The sequence below is a fragment of the Pogonomyrmex barbatus genome, unplaced genomic scaffold, assembly GCF_055798465.1.
Source record: "Pogonomyrmex barbatus isolate J1 unplaced genomic scaffold, ASM5579846v1 scaffold6, whole genome shotgun sequence".
In the NCBI taxonomy this organism is placed as follows: Eukaryota; Metazoa; Arthropoda; class Insecta; order Hymenoptera; family Formicidae; genus Pogonomyrmex; species Pogonomyrmex barbatus.
Genome location: NW_028297160.1, coordinates 10,655,186 through 10,671,505, shown reverse-complemented (window position 1 = coordinate 10,671,505; position 16,320 = coordinate 10,655,186). Strand labels below are relative to the sequence as shown.

General features: G+C 37.5%; 2 protein-coding genes across 2 annotated transcripts; both read right to left on the bottom strand.

Moving 5' to 3' along the window:
• Positions 1-390: 390 nt before the first annotated feature.
• Positions 391-4,261, bottom strand: LOC105432828 (uncharacterized). The gene is made up of 3 exons (XM_011647789.3): positions 3,788-4,261; positions 3,489-3,664; positions 391-1,348 (listed from the first exon to the last, which is right to left on the bottom strand). The coding sequence occupies exons 1-3, from the start codon at positions 4,054-4,056 to the stop codon at positions 963-965; spliced, it is 831 nt and encodes a 276-aa protein (XP_011646091.1). The 5' UTR covers positions 4,057-4,261; the 3' UTR covers positions 391-962.
• A 5,113-nt stretch (positions 4,262-9,374) lies between these two features.
• Positions 9,375-11,186, bottom strand: Osi6 (DUF1676 domain-containing protein Osi6). The gene is made up of 3 exons (XM_011647790.3): positions 10,718-11,186; positions 10,499-10,601; positions 9,375-10,307 (listed from the first exon to the last, which is right to left on the bottom strand). Exons 1-3 carry the CDS (start codon positions 11,039-11,041, stop codon positions 9,931-9,933), a joined length of 804 nt encoding a protein of 267 aa, XP_011646092.2. The 5' UTR covers positions 11,042-11,186; the 3' UTR covers positions 9,375-9,930.
• Between the last annotated feature and the right edge of the window lie 5,134 nt (positions 11,187-16,320).

Genomic DNA, 16,320 nt, shown 5'->3' with positions numbered 1-16,320 from the left:
AATCGCATAAATCGCATAAATAAGATTATATACATTATAGTGATTTGCATTCCTGTGCAATAGAGCGTCCGCGTCGCGCATTCTTCAACTACTTTCGCCCGTGAACTTTATCCTAGTTCCATTATGTATCTATTAATATATAGAAAATGTGGTACAGCGGCGCATCCGGTACATGATCCGATTGCTACGAGTTCAATAGACCATGTTTCACGATCTTACGTTACGCTTTACGGCTACGAGTGCAAGTGTTATGTATAAATGGAAGCTCTTAGTTATGACGGTCACTCTTACGAGAGCCACAGGACACGCTAGTTTTTTTTCCAGTGCAGCGAACACTACGGGCAAACTTAACACCGAATCTTTTTTTCTTCGGGACAATATGGAGGCATGTTATTCGTCGTTCTTTTTTTTTTTTTATTATAAAAACAGGAGGTGTCATAATGGAAGCACGCAGTCAAACATTAAATAAATATTAATCATATAAGATACAACGAATAAATAACGAACTCACGTAAATCTACGTATATAAAACAATGAGCATCTCCCAGAGGTACTGGTGACTGACCGTGAGATGAATCGGCCATTATGTAGGATAAAATAAAAAAAAAAAAAAAAGGGAAGAAAGAAAATAGGAAAGGAGAAGAGAGGAATTAGAATATAAGAGATCGTACAATACAAGTATAAGAGAGGGGATGAACAGTTTGGAGAAGATTTTAGAAGCTGAGGATATATCGAACGTCAGGTGCTGTAGATAGCGGCATATTTTCCTAGAGAGGGAGAGACAGAGACTAGGTATTATACATTAGCAGCAGCTTAGGTAAGAAAGGAAAAAGGAAAGAGGTAAAACGAGGAACGCGGCGAGCGAAGCAGGCGTGAGTGTAATGAAAGGGAAGAGAAAACGTCGGAAGAAAACGAAGAACGAGAGGCGAAAGGCGGGACGAGAACTTTCTATGGTGTGATGATTAAACTTGTGGTTGGGGTTGGTGGGCGCGATAGGCAATCTCGTGGGCGTCCTGCGGCAGACTTCTAGCCCATCCGTGTCCACTGCTGCCGTAACCACCGCCGCCGCCGCCGCCGAAGTCACCGCCTCCGTAACCGCCGTGATCATCGTGACTAACGTGGCTGCTGCTGTGATGCGGATGCGAGACCACCTCGTAGGTCACGTGCTTCTGGTGAGAACCGAGAAGCTTCTTCAGTCCAATGATGGCCGAGATCACGAGGGCGATTTTACCCACGAGCAGAGCCTTGCCGGCAATCATGGCAATCGCGCCGAGCGCCAACGGCAATAAAGCGGCCGCTTTCAAAGCCATGGCCATCATCAAGGGTCCTAAGATCTTCTGCGCCTTCTCTGTAATATTCCAAACATTCGTATTTTACAATTATATATTTTACAATTATATAATTATATTAAGATAAACGACAGATATTCTTTTTCGAAAAAAAAAAAAAACAAACTTTTTAGTATTAACTTTTTAGATTTCGATTTTATCGTGCGTATCATAAATATAATTTGAAAACGTATTTGTCTATTTGTCCTCGTTGTACTTTGCTTAATGAATGATAACATATGTTTCTGTGTAAATTAATCGAGTTTTCTTTCTGTTTACAAAATTTATAATGATGATATTATAATTAATTAATGTGAATAAAAATTATTATACATATAATACATGTATTTATAGGATTTCGTATTTCATCGCTAACTATGGAATGCGAAGTATACGAACCGCGAAGTTTAATACTATCATTACACTCTTTTCACACTTCTGTGGAGAACGGGAATCTGAGTATGATCGTCAGATGTAGTTTAGTAAGCATGTTTGAGAATATACGGTTTTCGCTCCATAGTGCCAATTATCCTATTATGAGATGTATTATCAAGATACCTATAGCAATTTTCACGGAACCCATAGAAAACAACAAATCATATACAATAAGTTATTTCTGTATAAGAAATGTATATCTTTTCCGCGTATTTATGTATGATTCGTTTTGTATTTAGATTCAATGTGATAAAGACACGACAATAATTCTTAATCGTAAGAAAATTTAATCTAAAAGAATCGAAAATAATGTTACCATATTTTTTTTTTATGTAGTGAAACGTAAACTACAGATGATTAGAAAATCGATAAATCTGATGTAATATAAAATTGTAATATAAAATGTAATAAATTGTAATATAAAATTGATACAATCAAATATATACACATTTGTGAAAATATTCATAAAATATTTCAATCGATATATCATAACGAGTGCATCAAGATGAGAAGTCTCGTAAGTTTACAAATGATATAATCTTGAATTAATTTGTATGGTAAACTGATCCTCGTGTGCTGGAATTAATCATCGTGTAACAGTAACAGCAAAGCATAAATAGATAAACAGATGCCGAGATACGAACACGCATGCAAGTCAATTGTTCGCGCATGTGTAGATAATAATAGGGCCTCCGTAATTCACGTTACGTCGATTGTGGAGATGTTAATGTTTTTTAAAGTGGAATAGTCGAAGGTCAAGGCGAAGTATCAGAATGGAAAGTATGTCAAAAATCTTGCGCGGCAGGATCTCTCTCTCTCGCTCTCGGTCTGTCTCTCTTCCAACCTTTCAGTATCACCAACGTTCTCTCCTCCTCTGGTAAGAGGTTCAAGGGGAAGCGGAACCAGTTCTTCAGTGGGTCAACGTCTGCGACGAGTATGGGCTTCCTCGTCGTCAATCGTCGCTGTTCACACGGCGGCGATGAACGCAGAGAACTCCCATACTACAGCTGACGTTGTCCCGATGAACTATGATTACCTCTTTGTTATGTAAAAAAATTTATTTCCTTCTTTTCTGCTGTATCTCCGTCAATTCAAAAATAATTTAATAATAAGCAGAACAATGTGTAAAAATATTATTTTTAATATATAAAATAAATATTATTTTTAAATATTATTTTGTATTGTGTATATATATATATATCGATAAATATTTATATGCATAATACAAATCTTAATATATAAAATATATATTAATAAAAAATTATAATCACTGCATATAGTAATATAAAAAAAAAATCTCTTTCAAAAAGAAAAATTCTAAAATTTTGAGATATCGCAAAAATAATTATGCAAAAAAATGTTTTTTATTACAGAATTACATTTTAACATGTTTGTATAAAATAATTAATTTTTCTCCAGATTTTAATTGCAAATAAATTAACAAAAAAATAAAACGATAATAAAATTGTGGCATACGCAGTAAGTATTATGAAAACAACATTTAAGATAACTGACAAATAAAAATTAATCGATTATCACTAGTTTCGCTTTTAAAGCAGTCTTTTATTTAATAAGTGTGAGCAATCACTGTAACGAATTCCTCCACGGATAACAAACTGAATAAAACGTAATTTGATGTTATCATAACCGGTTTCGATTACATTCAACGGATCTCTAAGCCCTGCCTTAGTATTAAAACGTAAGTTTCATTAGTGTAATACTCACTCTTTTTCCCACGGCTCTCGACCGCATTATCGCTAAAGTCCTCGAAACTGCGTCCAGCGGACTCGATTGCTCCCAAAATGTCGCTACCTTTGAGATCAACTTTAACCGAGTGCGTCCTCAGGAATCTTCCAAGACGATCGAACAATAGAGTATCCAAATCGCTGGATTCGATAGATCTGCCAAAAATGCAAACATAAGTATAACAGTTCTCTCAAGTTAAATAAAGTTCAACATTTGAGTTTGCGTAAGCGGTCTCGGGATCGATCTCGGGATTCACAGAACAACCGACAACAACCAACCTTGGCGCACCCTCGCCCTCGGCGCTGGACGTCTTGACGACGGTGATGCCCTCGGACAGCGTGATGTCCTCTTTGTCAGCCAGCATCTTGTCGACGAACGTGAATACTTTGTACTTGATGCAGCTAATAGATTCCTTCTTCAGGCAATCGGTGTATATGCTCGCCACCAAGTCATTCTCACTTCCGCTGGCCTTGTCGCTGGTCGGCAACGCCAGGGTCGCGGTCAACACCGCCGACACCCACAATAACGTCACGAAATGCTTGGCCATGATCACCGAGTGCGACTTGACCGCGTTCTACGCGTTTTGTACAAACGACGCCGTAGGTATTCTTAAGCCGCGTGCGTCACGTGCAGTTTGTTTCTAGACTCTTCCGTGCCTCAATGTGCAGGCGCGTTATTCGAACGTGATCAGACACGGCAGGATGCGCCGATGCTGCCTCGTGTGTTACATCTAAAAGAGGTTGCTTTGCTTTTATACCGAAGTATCGCACGAGGGGAGCCCTCATGGGTTCGCAGGCCATCGGGGGTCCGCATTCGCGTTGTACGCTCTCTCGTCTCCCCCCTTTCGCTCTGCTCCTCTCTCGTTACCCCCCCCCCCACCATCCCTTTCTCTCTCTTACTCCGTCAAGTGTATCGGGTGCCACAGGATCTCCCCACGGACGCGGACTTCCTCCCCTTTCTCAACCTCCCTCTTGTCATACCTGCTTATTTCGGCAAGTTAAAAATCAATGAAGCGCGAGAAAGAGGAAGAAGCGAAAGAAATTTGGAGGAAAAAAACATAAGACAGATTATCGAACATTGTGATACATATCCATTTTTTTAATCAGACGTTTTTAAAACGTGTATTCTTGAATTGCATTTTTTTACCAGTCTTTTACTTTTCTTCTTCCTCTTCGCATTTCTCCTCCTTCTACTCTTTCAGCTGATATATCCATGTTCGACATGTTCTCACGCTACGGACCTACTTTGAGTCACATTAACCCGCGATAGAAGCGGAGCCTCTTCAGTACCATCGGGACCAAATGCAATGAGGGAAAACCTAATATACAACGAAAGAAAAGTTAGACGATGGACATTCAGGACGATAGAAAAAGTATATTTAGAGTCTATATAATTTTGCCGCACCATTTCGCCCGACTACCCGCCTACGCGATTATTACGATGTAGAGTGTTGTGTGACTTAAATGACCATCGCGCGTGCAGAAGTCCAGTATGTGTTGCAATGACGTTGATTTGAAACTGGCTAATCATGAAGTTCTGGTCAATTGTGAGATTCCTGCGAGAATGTCGATGACTGTTTGCCGGTATGTAATTCACGGAACGAAATTCTAGGGCTCTCTTCAAAATGAGTTACTCGATATTTCTCCTCGTTTATTCAAATAACCAGAAGCGCTTTGGTCGCTCCAGATACTTCAACTCAACGAGGCCGTACAATTTCGATAAGGTGCATTCGAGAGGTGCAACGTGTGTACTTTTGAAGAATGAAGATCCAGCGTTGGCGGATGCGATTACAAGGTCCATTAGCGACGGCTGATGACTCATATCTTGTAACTTCGCGACTTGATTAATTCATTGTACTAAGTAGCACAATGTATAGCGCAAGGAGTCTCTAAGGAGGAGATACCGAGCCGCTTACGGTAAATTGTAATTATTTTCGTTCCTTTACGCAGCTTTTCTGACTACAATAGGAAGTCATGGGAATTATCTAGCCATCTGATCGCTGAATTTTGGTTGGAAGTTACGCTTTATAACAATCTGTCTCAACATACAAATAGAAATAAAATCATACGGAAGTTTGTAACGTATCAGAGGCACTTAATTGTTGCAGATGATCGTCGTTGCACCTTCGAAAATTCATCGACAAATGATGAACACGAGATATCATCCCTGGAACGAGGTCGCTCACCTATTTATAACTGGGTCGAGGAGTTGGGCGATCGTTTCGGTGTCTTTCTCTCTCTCTCTCTCTCTCTCTCTCTCTCTCTCTCTCTCTCTCTCTCTCTCTCTCTCTCTCTCTCTCTCTCTCTCTCTCTCTCTCTCTCTCTCTCTCTCTCTCTCTCTTTCTCTCTTTTCCGTCTCTTATCGTTCTCTCCTCTATGTCTGCCTTTTTTTTGCTTCTTCTCTTTTTCTTGCTCTTTCCCACAGTAACGACGTTCTCGATCCCGACTTCTCTCGGGGATCAAGATCCCCCCGGTACGCGAGAGCGAATGTCGCCTTGAGCGAAATCACACACCTGACGCGGCTTGTAACCCAGCGGGTTCTTTAAAATTTTAAGCCTCAAGTAAAATGAGCAAATTATTGAATGGGAAACACAATCTTAAATCAAATTGAATTGATGCATAATTAAATAAGAAAATAATTAAAGTATCCACTAAAAATCGTATATTTATAGCAAGATTATGTTAAAATATTTTTTATCGTCATAATTTTTCATCTCTATGTGCTGAACCATCACGAAAGTCGCCGAAAGTGGCTTCGTCAAAGGTTCCTCGGGACTCATTCGTGCCGCAGGGCAGACAGAAAGAGAGATCGAGTTGGAAGAGAGCGTTGAGAACATGTGATGAGAGAAACCGGGCTCGAATATCGCGACGCTCCTGTGATGCCAATTAGTCAGCCGCCGAAAGCAATTAAGCACGAGAGCAGCAATTAGATTTCGTTGTAGCAGACATATCCATTCTGTACGATTCTGGCCGTAAGTTGTTGAAAGTCACGGGAAAGACTAACGGTCGCTTGACGATTGTTTCGAAATCGCGATTCTCGGTTAAGTTCAAGGTGTACCAGCCAGCACCTCGACTGATCTATAATGATTGTGTATGAATCACTGAATGCATACGTAACATCAATAACTTATAGATATGCGTACATAATCGATATCTCTATCAAAATCGCTAATCAGTCAATTTTATTTTATAAATAAAATATCTTTATCTCGCATAAAGTTGTTGCGAAATTAGATGTGAGATGATTGAAAAATAGATAAATATAAAGTATGATAAATTTTAATTGCAAATTTCACAAATTTTAAAAATAAAATAATTTAATACATAAATAAATAGAGCATAAAGATAACATATTAAACGTAATTTATTTCTGATTTATTAAAGGCGACTTAGTTTTATAAATAAAAAAGAGTGTAGCCAGAGATTTTGGGATGTTTTTAAATTGTCAAGTGTTTCGGCGACGGCGTCGTTAAAGAGAAATGTTTATTGTACTCAAAGTAGATCGAGTCGTTATGCAAAATGGCAAGAAGATCGGTGCTCTATGCCGATTGACGATGCAGCGACACGGCAATATACGTGCCTAATAATGACCTAGGAAATCGACCTATCACTAGGAAATCTAGTAACCCAGTGACGCATGAGAAACTCTCGAAACTAATCGTGACGTGAGAACCGTACCTGGATTTAGACGCGAGTAAAAGACGTGATCGGCACAGAACTTTACGACTCTCTAATAATAAGACGACGGACGCTCGGCGCTATCAACGCGGAGAAATTCCGCTTTTGTGAGCTCGAAGAACGGTTCTATTCATCCGCTTGCACATCCGTGACACGGGCGATAGTGCCAATTTTTATATTTTTTTATTCGCTCTATCTCTATTCGCTCTATGTTTTTGGTAATAACATTATATAGAAATGGAATATTACGGAAGTAATATCATTTGTTGTTATCTCCAAAATGTCTCAAATATCGAAAATATCAACTTTGTAATAAAAAATTGAAATAAAATTTTAATCAATTATTTGAAATAAACTATTCCATAATAAAAACTGCTAAAAATTTCTTTTTATTCATTTTTTTTTTTTATTTTTTTACATGAATGAAATCGATATTGAACTTAGAAATTTATAAATTTATAAGTTCTTACTTATAAATTGATGTCTTCATGATATATGTAGTCTTTTAATTTTTTTAAGACAATATGAGACGTACATATTTGGTGTCATTTTTTTATCTTTCTGTGAAATGGTAATTTTACTAATTGCAATTCACATAAAATGGAGACATTTAAATAAACGTAAATAATTTTATAAATAAGATATAGCAAGTTTAAACCAATAAAGAAAATAGATGTTGTTAGGAGAAATAATACTTGTTCCAATCTCAATGGTATTAATATACTATACTACGTTACGCTCGGCTGTACCATGAACGAAAGTAACTCCTCTTCCTCTCGAAGCAATTTCGCATCTTTTTCTCCGTTGTCCTTCCCGTAGCAATGTCGTGGTCGTCGTTGTTACGGAGAAGCGTAACGAAGCATGACAATCGCCTTTTTGCACCAACGCATCATTCCTCTGTGCATCACTCTTATACCTCATGTTGCATTTTGTACAAGTAATTTGTTTTTTGGCATCTGCGCATATAAATCTTTCTATTATCTCTGTACTTCTAATTTTTATATATATATTTATATATTTTTTTGTCTAAACTAAATTATCTATGGATTATTATAATGATACATATTGCATAACAGTGTCATTTATTGCAGGTTAAGTCATAGATTTTATTCTACTCTTTAAATTTACTATTAATAATTCATTCAATTTTTTTTTCACAGTAATCGTATCTTTCCATTTTATATAAACGCTTATGACATTATGCAATATTATCTACACCGTGGTATACGAATCTATCGCATTCTAGAAAGGACGATGCCAGACCGATTGCCAAAGTAAAGTTCTTTTTACTGCGCCCGTTGGGATTTTAGCACGGCACGAGGAAGAAACACGCCATTTTGCCTCAACCTCCTTTCCAGCTATTTATTTTTCTTCTATGTGGGACTTAAGGACATCCGTCTTGAAAGATTTAATTGTATATACCTATCCTCTCGACCCGATTAGGAATGATGTACGTGTGCCATGACCTTTCTTCGACCTCCGATCACTATGCGGATCGAGGAAACAATCGGCCCGGATGCACCTGAGACATGCACTTTCCCCTGTAACCATACGACGAGAAATGCCGAGAGCCAGCCGGCATTTCCATCTCGTCGGCTCGATTTCGAGCTGGCCGGATGACTCGTCAAGGAAGCAGAACACTCGCGATGTATTAACGATTTCGAATGTGCTCTTTATGCAACGCGGCCGCCGCGAAGAGTTTCGCTCGTGAGAAAAAAGAAAAAAAGAATGTTTCGGACCTTCCTGGAAGACTGGAAAGTTGCCATTGCCGTGGTGGTGATTTCTCTTTTTCGAAGCTCCTTGACCGGTTCACAAACGATTTATATATTTAATTATTAAAAATGGAAGCAATCATTAATGGTATGCAAAAAGAGTTTTTTTTAATTAGCGAATTTAATTATCCACTTAAGATAGAATGTTATTTCAGAATTGAAACACTTTTACTATAAGGATTTAAATAAAACAGTATTTTTATTTGGATAATTTTTCGAAAATAATCACATAGATGTCAAATTATAAATTTTTATATCTTCCAATTTCATAAAAATTTTACTAAGAATACATTACGCAAAGTATGTCGCATATATCTTACAAAATATCTTTCAGAAAAGAAGAACATAATAGTAGTTTATAAATAGCAGTTTTTAAATATAAAACGAATAGAAAAGGGATTTTAATAATCAATACATTTAAATTTTTGAAGTTCTGTTAATGAATTATATATTACAAAGCGTACAGAATCGTAAGCATATTACAACTTAATGTGTTGCATATACATCATATTGGACTAGATGTAACCGAGTCATCAAGTGCGTTGAGTGAGTTCTATTACAAACTGTGATCGCGCTAAAACTCTGAAGTCGCGATGGTGAATTTATAATACACACATAATATTGTATCCCGATGGGTAACAAAGTAATTAGCGAATTATACGTCAATTGTACGTGTTGTGACTAGCGTTTCAGTTTGATTATACTTTACCGATCTCTTTGCATACGCGTACGCGAGTGAGTAGTATATACTTAATGTATTTAATAACATCACGGAAGGGTCAGGTACCCCATTTAAACTATTTAATAATAATAATAATAAATAAAAAATAAATATCTCCATAACTCGTGAACAATACAGAATCAACGTGAGGCTTGAGTTATCTGATTTTCGCTGACATCCCATTCTTTCCGTTGTTCAATGAAAAAAAAAAAACAATAATAAAAAAGGAAAAAAAACATCAATGATCGTCACTAGTGATGATGATGATATCCAGAGTATGCCTGGCCATGCGCATAATGCGGATCTTCCCAACCGGAAGAGCCACCATTGGTCCATCCACCGGATGCTACGGGAACCGACCATCCACCGTTGATGGGACCTGACCAACCACCACCGTTCCAACCACTATTGTAAGCAGTAACGTCGTGGTGATAGGTTTTTCCTGACCAGAGTGACTTCAAACCGACGAAGGCAGAAATGAGGAGGGAAATGATGGACACAGCGATCGCTTTTTTGGCTATAAATCCGATGACAAAGTAGGCAAGAGCTCCCAAAATACCGAGCTTCACTTTCGCGGCTATCAAGAGCGGCAGGAGTCCTTTCATACCCCCCTTCTTCTTGCCTCGACCTAGTAAAGATTTATTAAAAGATTTATTAATTTATGAATTAGATCATTTGTTTAACATTTTAATTAATAATTATATTCATTATTTGTTCAAATAAGTGTAAAAACAAAAATAAATGTCAATTTAATTTTCCTTTATGTGATAAGGGGCAACTGTGAAAATTATTAGCACTATATCTATCAATTGACATTACCTTCAACAATCTCATCGACGGCTTGACGGATTTCCGGTGGTGCAGATTCACTGATAGCGCGAGCCGATTCGTGAACCTTCTCGAAAACGGATCCGAGATTGATCTGAAAGAAGTGATGGCTCGCATTCAAGCATAAGATAAATGTGAAAAAGCTTTATTAATCATCGCGATATTAGTCTGCTACGTTTTATGAGTTTCAGTAGTATTTGATAGTAGTACCCTAAGACTACGACCAGTCAGAAACTGTCCAGCTTCATCACTAATGAAGTTTTCAAGGGCATTCTGTCTCTCCGCGATGTTGTTGGTCTCCATCTCTTGATCATAGGCGAGTTCCTTGCCGGACCGAGCATTCGCATTATTCCTCACGAAGCTGACTCCGTTCACAAGCTCCAGTTTATCCTTACTGAAGAATTCCTTAGCAGTCCTGTATAAAGTTTTTTGCACGCAAGATATACTGTCTTGCTTCAGGCATTCGTCGATGCTCTGTCCGGCGGTAAGAACTACCGCAGTCGTCAAGATTAAGAAATTCTTTAGCAGCTTCATATCTTCTCCTTGGAAATATTCCACAAAAATGTGTGATTATCACTCGATCGCGGCACGACACGTTTTCGGAAGAGGTATGTTCGCCGAGTAAGATGTCCCGTGAGAAGCCCAAATTTTGTGTGGTCCACGGAACAATCCGTTTAGCTTATATTCGGCGGACCCCTCCTGCACGGTCCGGTATCATAGACTGCCCCACCGCCTTCTTTTTTTTTTTTTCTTCTTATTTGGCATGCATGAGTTCGTGAATGTCACATGTATCGTACGCCCGTTTAACTGTATATGTGTTCATCCAATAGACGATAAGTGTACCTATGACCGAGGTTCGGCCACGCCGCCTATCACGCCATGCGACCTGCGACCTACCTACGACAGAACAAATAGAGGACGAGTGTTATGAGGGGCACCGCCTCGAGTACTAGTAAAAACGCTTTCTTTCAACAATCCATCTTCTTAAGCATACTAGACTAACTTTACATGTATTACACAGGTGACATGTATTATACAGGATATGCAGTTTTTAATTAAATGCATTGAATATTCCGGCCAAATACAAGTATAGTACATAAGATAATAAAACTAATTAAACAACAGGCAAGTAAAATAAGCGCAAACAAAATTACTTCAATGCTATGATACTGAATTCTATAGAAGATATATATTATACATATAAAGCATTTTTTTTTTTTGCTTTAATTCAATGGCATATGTGTTTCTCGCTTGTCCTAATTATTTTACATTTACATATTTAAAATTGGAGAGCGGATGGGACCTAAATTTCAAGAATGTGTTAAATCTCATGTAAATAAACTTGAGAAACTTCTTTCAGCGATTCTTGCCTTGGTACTAGTCAACTTTGACACATAACAAACTTATTTTTATTTATTAATGTTACTCTGACATTCAACAAAATGTTCAACAATGAAAAACTTTTAATAAGAAATGATTGCTATCTATCCATTTCAAAATTCAAATGCCAATTTTCAATTGAATAGAAAGTGCGTATTTAAATTACGAAAGCGTTGGTTTATAGAACTAATTACTAAGCCCACATAGGAATAATGAATCCATTATGGTTTCTACAAACAGTAACAAATCGTGTTTAATATAAACTCATGTTAAATCGCGCATTATGCTTCTTAATGAAAAAAAAAAAAAAAAAGAATATGATAGTAAACGAAATAACGGGACAAGCAACTTTTACGTCTGATTAGATCCTACTCTTACTACTGAAAACTTCATTTGTAAGAAAACCAATAAACAGGATATGTAAAGTTTGTATAAACTCATAACAAGTGTACAAGTGTATGAGTGATAATATAACAAATGATATACTTTGATAGTTCAACTAGCTTCTTAACAGTAATAATTCTTGCTGTAGTTCAAAGGGAAAAGCATTGAGATCATCGTGCTCTCTCTCTCTCTCTCTCTCTCTCTCTCTCTCTCTCTCTCTCTCCTCGTAGATAAATCCTTCGTGCGTCGTTCGTTCACAACGCGGATACGAACACGATTGGCATGAATGAAAGAAAACTAGTATAGATCAAGTTCAAACATCCCGGATCTGACCTTCATCGTGAAGGCTTACGCGGACATCACTTTCTATTCTGACCCTGCAACTCTCACGGGCCAGCGGATGACGGGCCTCTTGTCATTTTCATTTCGTTCCTTTCGAGGTGCGGGAAGATGCAAAACGGTATACGAGTACGATAATCAAGAAAATCTTTGTATCGTAGTAGATATGTGGCGTGAATTCTGAGAAAATAAATCCGTCGTTAACATCAATGACCAAAATTATTAAAGTGGAAAAAAAACATATTTTTTTTTTTTTTAATTATTTCCAACTTGTGAAAACACGAAAACGTGTAAAAATAGAAACCAGGACTTTACGTACACCTTGGAGAAAGAGAAGTGCATGTAAAAATCTCTTACAAATAGGACATCAGATTCTTTTTACTTAAAAGACATCATATTTGATGTTTTCTACATAGAAAGTACGTTTTCTCTATATTTTTTTCTAGCTATAAGCCTCTTAAAAACGTGCAATTTAGAACCTAGAAATAAAAGACATGTTCCACATTTTCCATATTTTCATAATGTATTATGAGTTAATATTATGGAAGATATGAACATCATCCGATTACAGATTTACAAGACTTTCTAGCAATATCCTTTTTCATACATGTTACATATTACAAATTTCCTTACTTTCCTTTATGTATTAAAAAAATGAGTTCACGAGATAGAAAAGAGGAAGTGAAAAAAAAGTACATATATCGTGCATTCTACGTCTGTCAACTGTTCTTCTTTAATATTACTAAGGTCACACGCATTTCTTTGTTAATTCGTGCACATAATCACTACGAAGAGGCACTCTCATCTTGAAATTCGGTCAACGAATCGTCTCGTCATAAGAAGGGATTCAATGAAAAGCAAGTTCAACGTCAACACAATTCCCATCCCCGATCTTACGTCAATGCTCATTCATCCTTTCTCGGTCATTGGGTACCACTCAGAATCCTTTCAATCCTTCACTCCCAGCAGAAGAGAGCAAGCCTTAAAAAGTAAAACCAAAGTTTCTCCTGTACAACAACGATCAGCAATGATCGTTAAGCCACAGGCACGCCCATCGCGGTAAAATCACTGTGCTTTGCGCGAAGAGTACCAACCATGTAGATCGAACGATATAATTCCGTTCAATGAAACGCGGATCGAGAACGGATATTTCCATTAGACAGATTACACCAACTCTCGTTCTTGTCACATAGATTATCATTAACATAATTGTTATTAAAAAAAAAAAAAAATCTATCTATCTTCAATTAATTTCTTATCTCTTGATGCAAAATTTCAAAACATATCACAGGCACATGTTGTACATGAAGGAGAGTTTTATAATTTGTTTTATTTCAATAAACAATTATATTATTTTATTAAAAGAATCTAGAAAAGTTTAAATAATTCAGTAAAAGTTAAAATGTCAAAAATATATCATTAATCTTTTAACTTTTAATTTTCTTTGACAAAATCTGAAAAAGAATTTTTTCCTATATTCTTCGATTTTTCATAAGAAATTCTCTCTTTTTTAATTATATTAAAGTTTAAGGCATTTATATATTTAAAGCATATATATCGAAGTCATTCACCGATTTTCGGAGGTCGTAGTATTTTTCCAGACCAATAATCGAAATCTTCTCGGTATCTAGAATTCCATGTGCAAAGACAGAGCTACTCAAAAAGCGTATCGATTTAGGGCAGCAATGTCCATAAAGCGTATCCAGCAACCGTGTTGCGTTCCCTGTTCTAAATCGGAAAGAGCTGGTAGTCTTCGATATTCTAGCCTTCAAACTTGTCAGTAACTGGTTTAATGTCTGTCAATCGACTGTGCTAGGAATTTCTGATGCAATGTTTGATCGATTCTACGATGGCCATTGGCCATCGACATGCGTACGACCTGAAAAATCGGCCGGTAGTCAACCAGATTGAATTTGAATTTTAAATTTCCTTACGAGGTTTGTAATGAGCGTGGAATGTAACGGGGCATTCTTCTGCGCTCAACTGGTTCTTCTCGTCTATGGACCATAACGCATTACTGTGCCAGAAAAAACGCTTATGTTAATCCTTTCGATGTCAAGCATTATAGGCTTAATAGATTAGAAAACAATAGTTATTAATTTTATATTAAAAATTTATATTAAAAATATTTCTATATTTTATATTAATAATTTGACATAAGAGACCTTCTAAAAATCATATTTCTAACTAAACATAATTAATAATAAAGAATAAAAGAGTCTGCCAATAGATAGATCGTCCATTTATTTCTTCTTACGATAGATAACCATAAAAGTTTTCAAAGAAAAAAAACATAAAATACCATAATTTCCATAATGTTGACAATAATTACAATTCATTACTACTTTTAATGTTATTTAATGTTATTTAAACATAATAAGTTTAAAATATAATAGACATGCTTCATTTATGCGTATTATCTTTCTGAGGAATATTAAGAAAATAATACAATAAATATATAAAATTAAATATAAGGCTATATCAGACTAAATGTTCAATGTGAAACATTCGATTTGTATAATTCGCATTTGCGAATTAATTAAATTTCGGCATAGCCACATAGATGGAGTGCGGCGAGTCGTAGATTGCGCTCGGTGAGAAGCTCCGTGATCGGCTCCGTCCGGAGCTGCATCGCCGTCTGAGCTGCTTTCAGCGCGAGCCTCCACGTTTTATGATATTCGAAACGTAAAAAAAGGAAGCGATCGGTATGTATGCCAGTGGGTCTTAGCTCTGGAGCTCTTCCTTCCCCTACCGTGTGGAGAAAGAAGGAGCCGGGAGCCTTGCGATGGGAGGTATCTAACCCGAAGAAGAAGTGGCAATGGAATAGAGAGATGCGGAGAGAAAGAGGATCCCATTCCTCTTACGTCGCTCGCGCTCGAGCCTTTCTTCCATCGGCGTCTCTCCTCCACCCCTTCCTACCTCGTTGTTTTTCCTTCCTTCGAGCTCTCCGATCTGTCTCAGGCATGGAGCCACGTGCACACGCACGCAGGAACGCCACCGGATAAAAAGCGAGCGCCGGTATCTGTGTGTCTACAGATTCGTATTCTCGCAATTTTCATCTTTGAGTCTGAAAGAAACTCAAATTGACTTCCTCCGAGATTCGCACCGAATTCCTTGTACAAATTGCCGCAAAGTCCCGCTACATTCCCAACGACTCTAAATTTCATGAAACAGCCGAGTCTGAATAAGCAAATATAACGAAACGCATAACGCATCAGCGCGGATTATTAATCAGATTCGTTACGCGCCGTTGTCACATCTCCCCCCTCCTCTTTCCCCGAAGAGAATCCCCCGTATGCGTATACTTTCGGTACGCTATCGCCACTTAGTCCACTTAGATGACATTCGCACGGACCATTATTAGCTTTGCATCGTGCGCGCAACGTGTCACGACGAAACGTTAGCTGAGTAAACGCACATCCAGCAAATGCAGGTGAATATGCAACCCGCGACACGGTAGGTCGCTGGCACACTTTCCTCATTGGCTCGATTCGTTACCTCGTTCTTGCGATTTTCCAATGTTTCACGTGTAAGCAAACGGGAAACATCGACTCAGCGAGCCGTATCACTTCATTTCCAAGCCTGTTACACGAAATGTCGTATTAATTTCTCGTAATAAATGGCGTTACGCTGGCTTGTTCGAGAATTACGTACGTAAACTGCTTCTGTTTAAACCAATTTTGCGATTTTATTACCTTACTTAATTATAT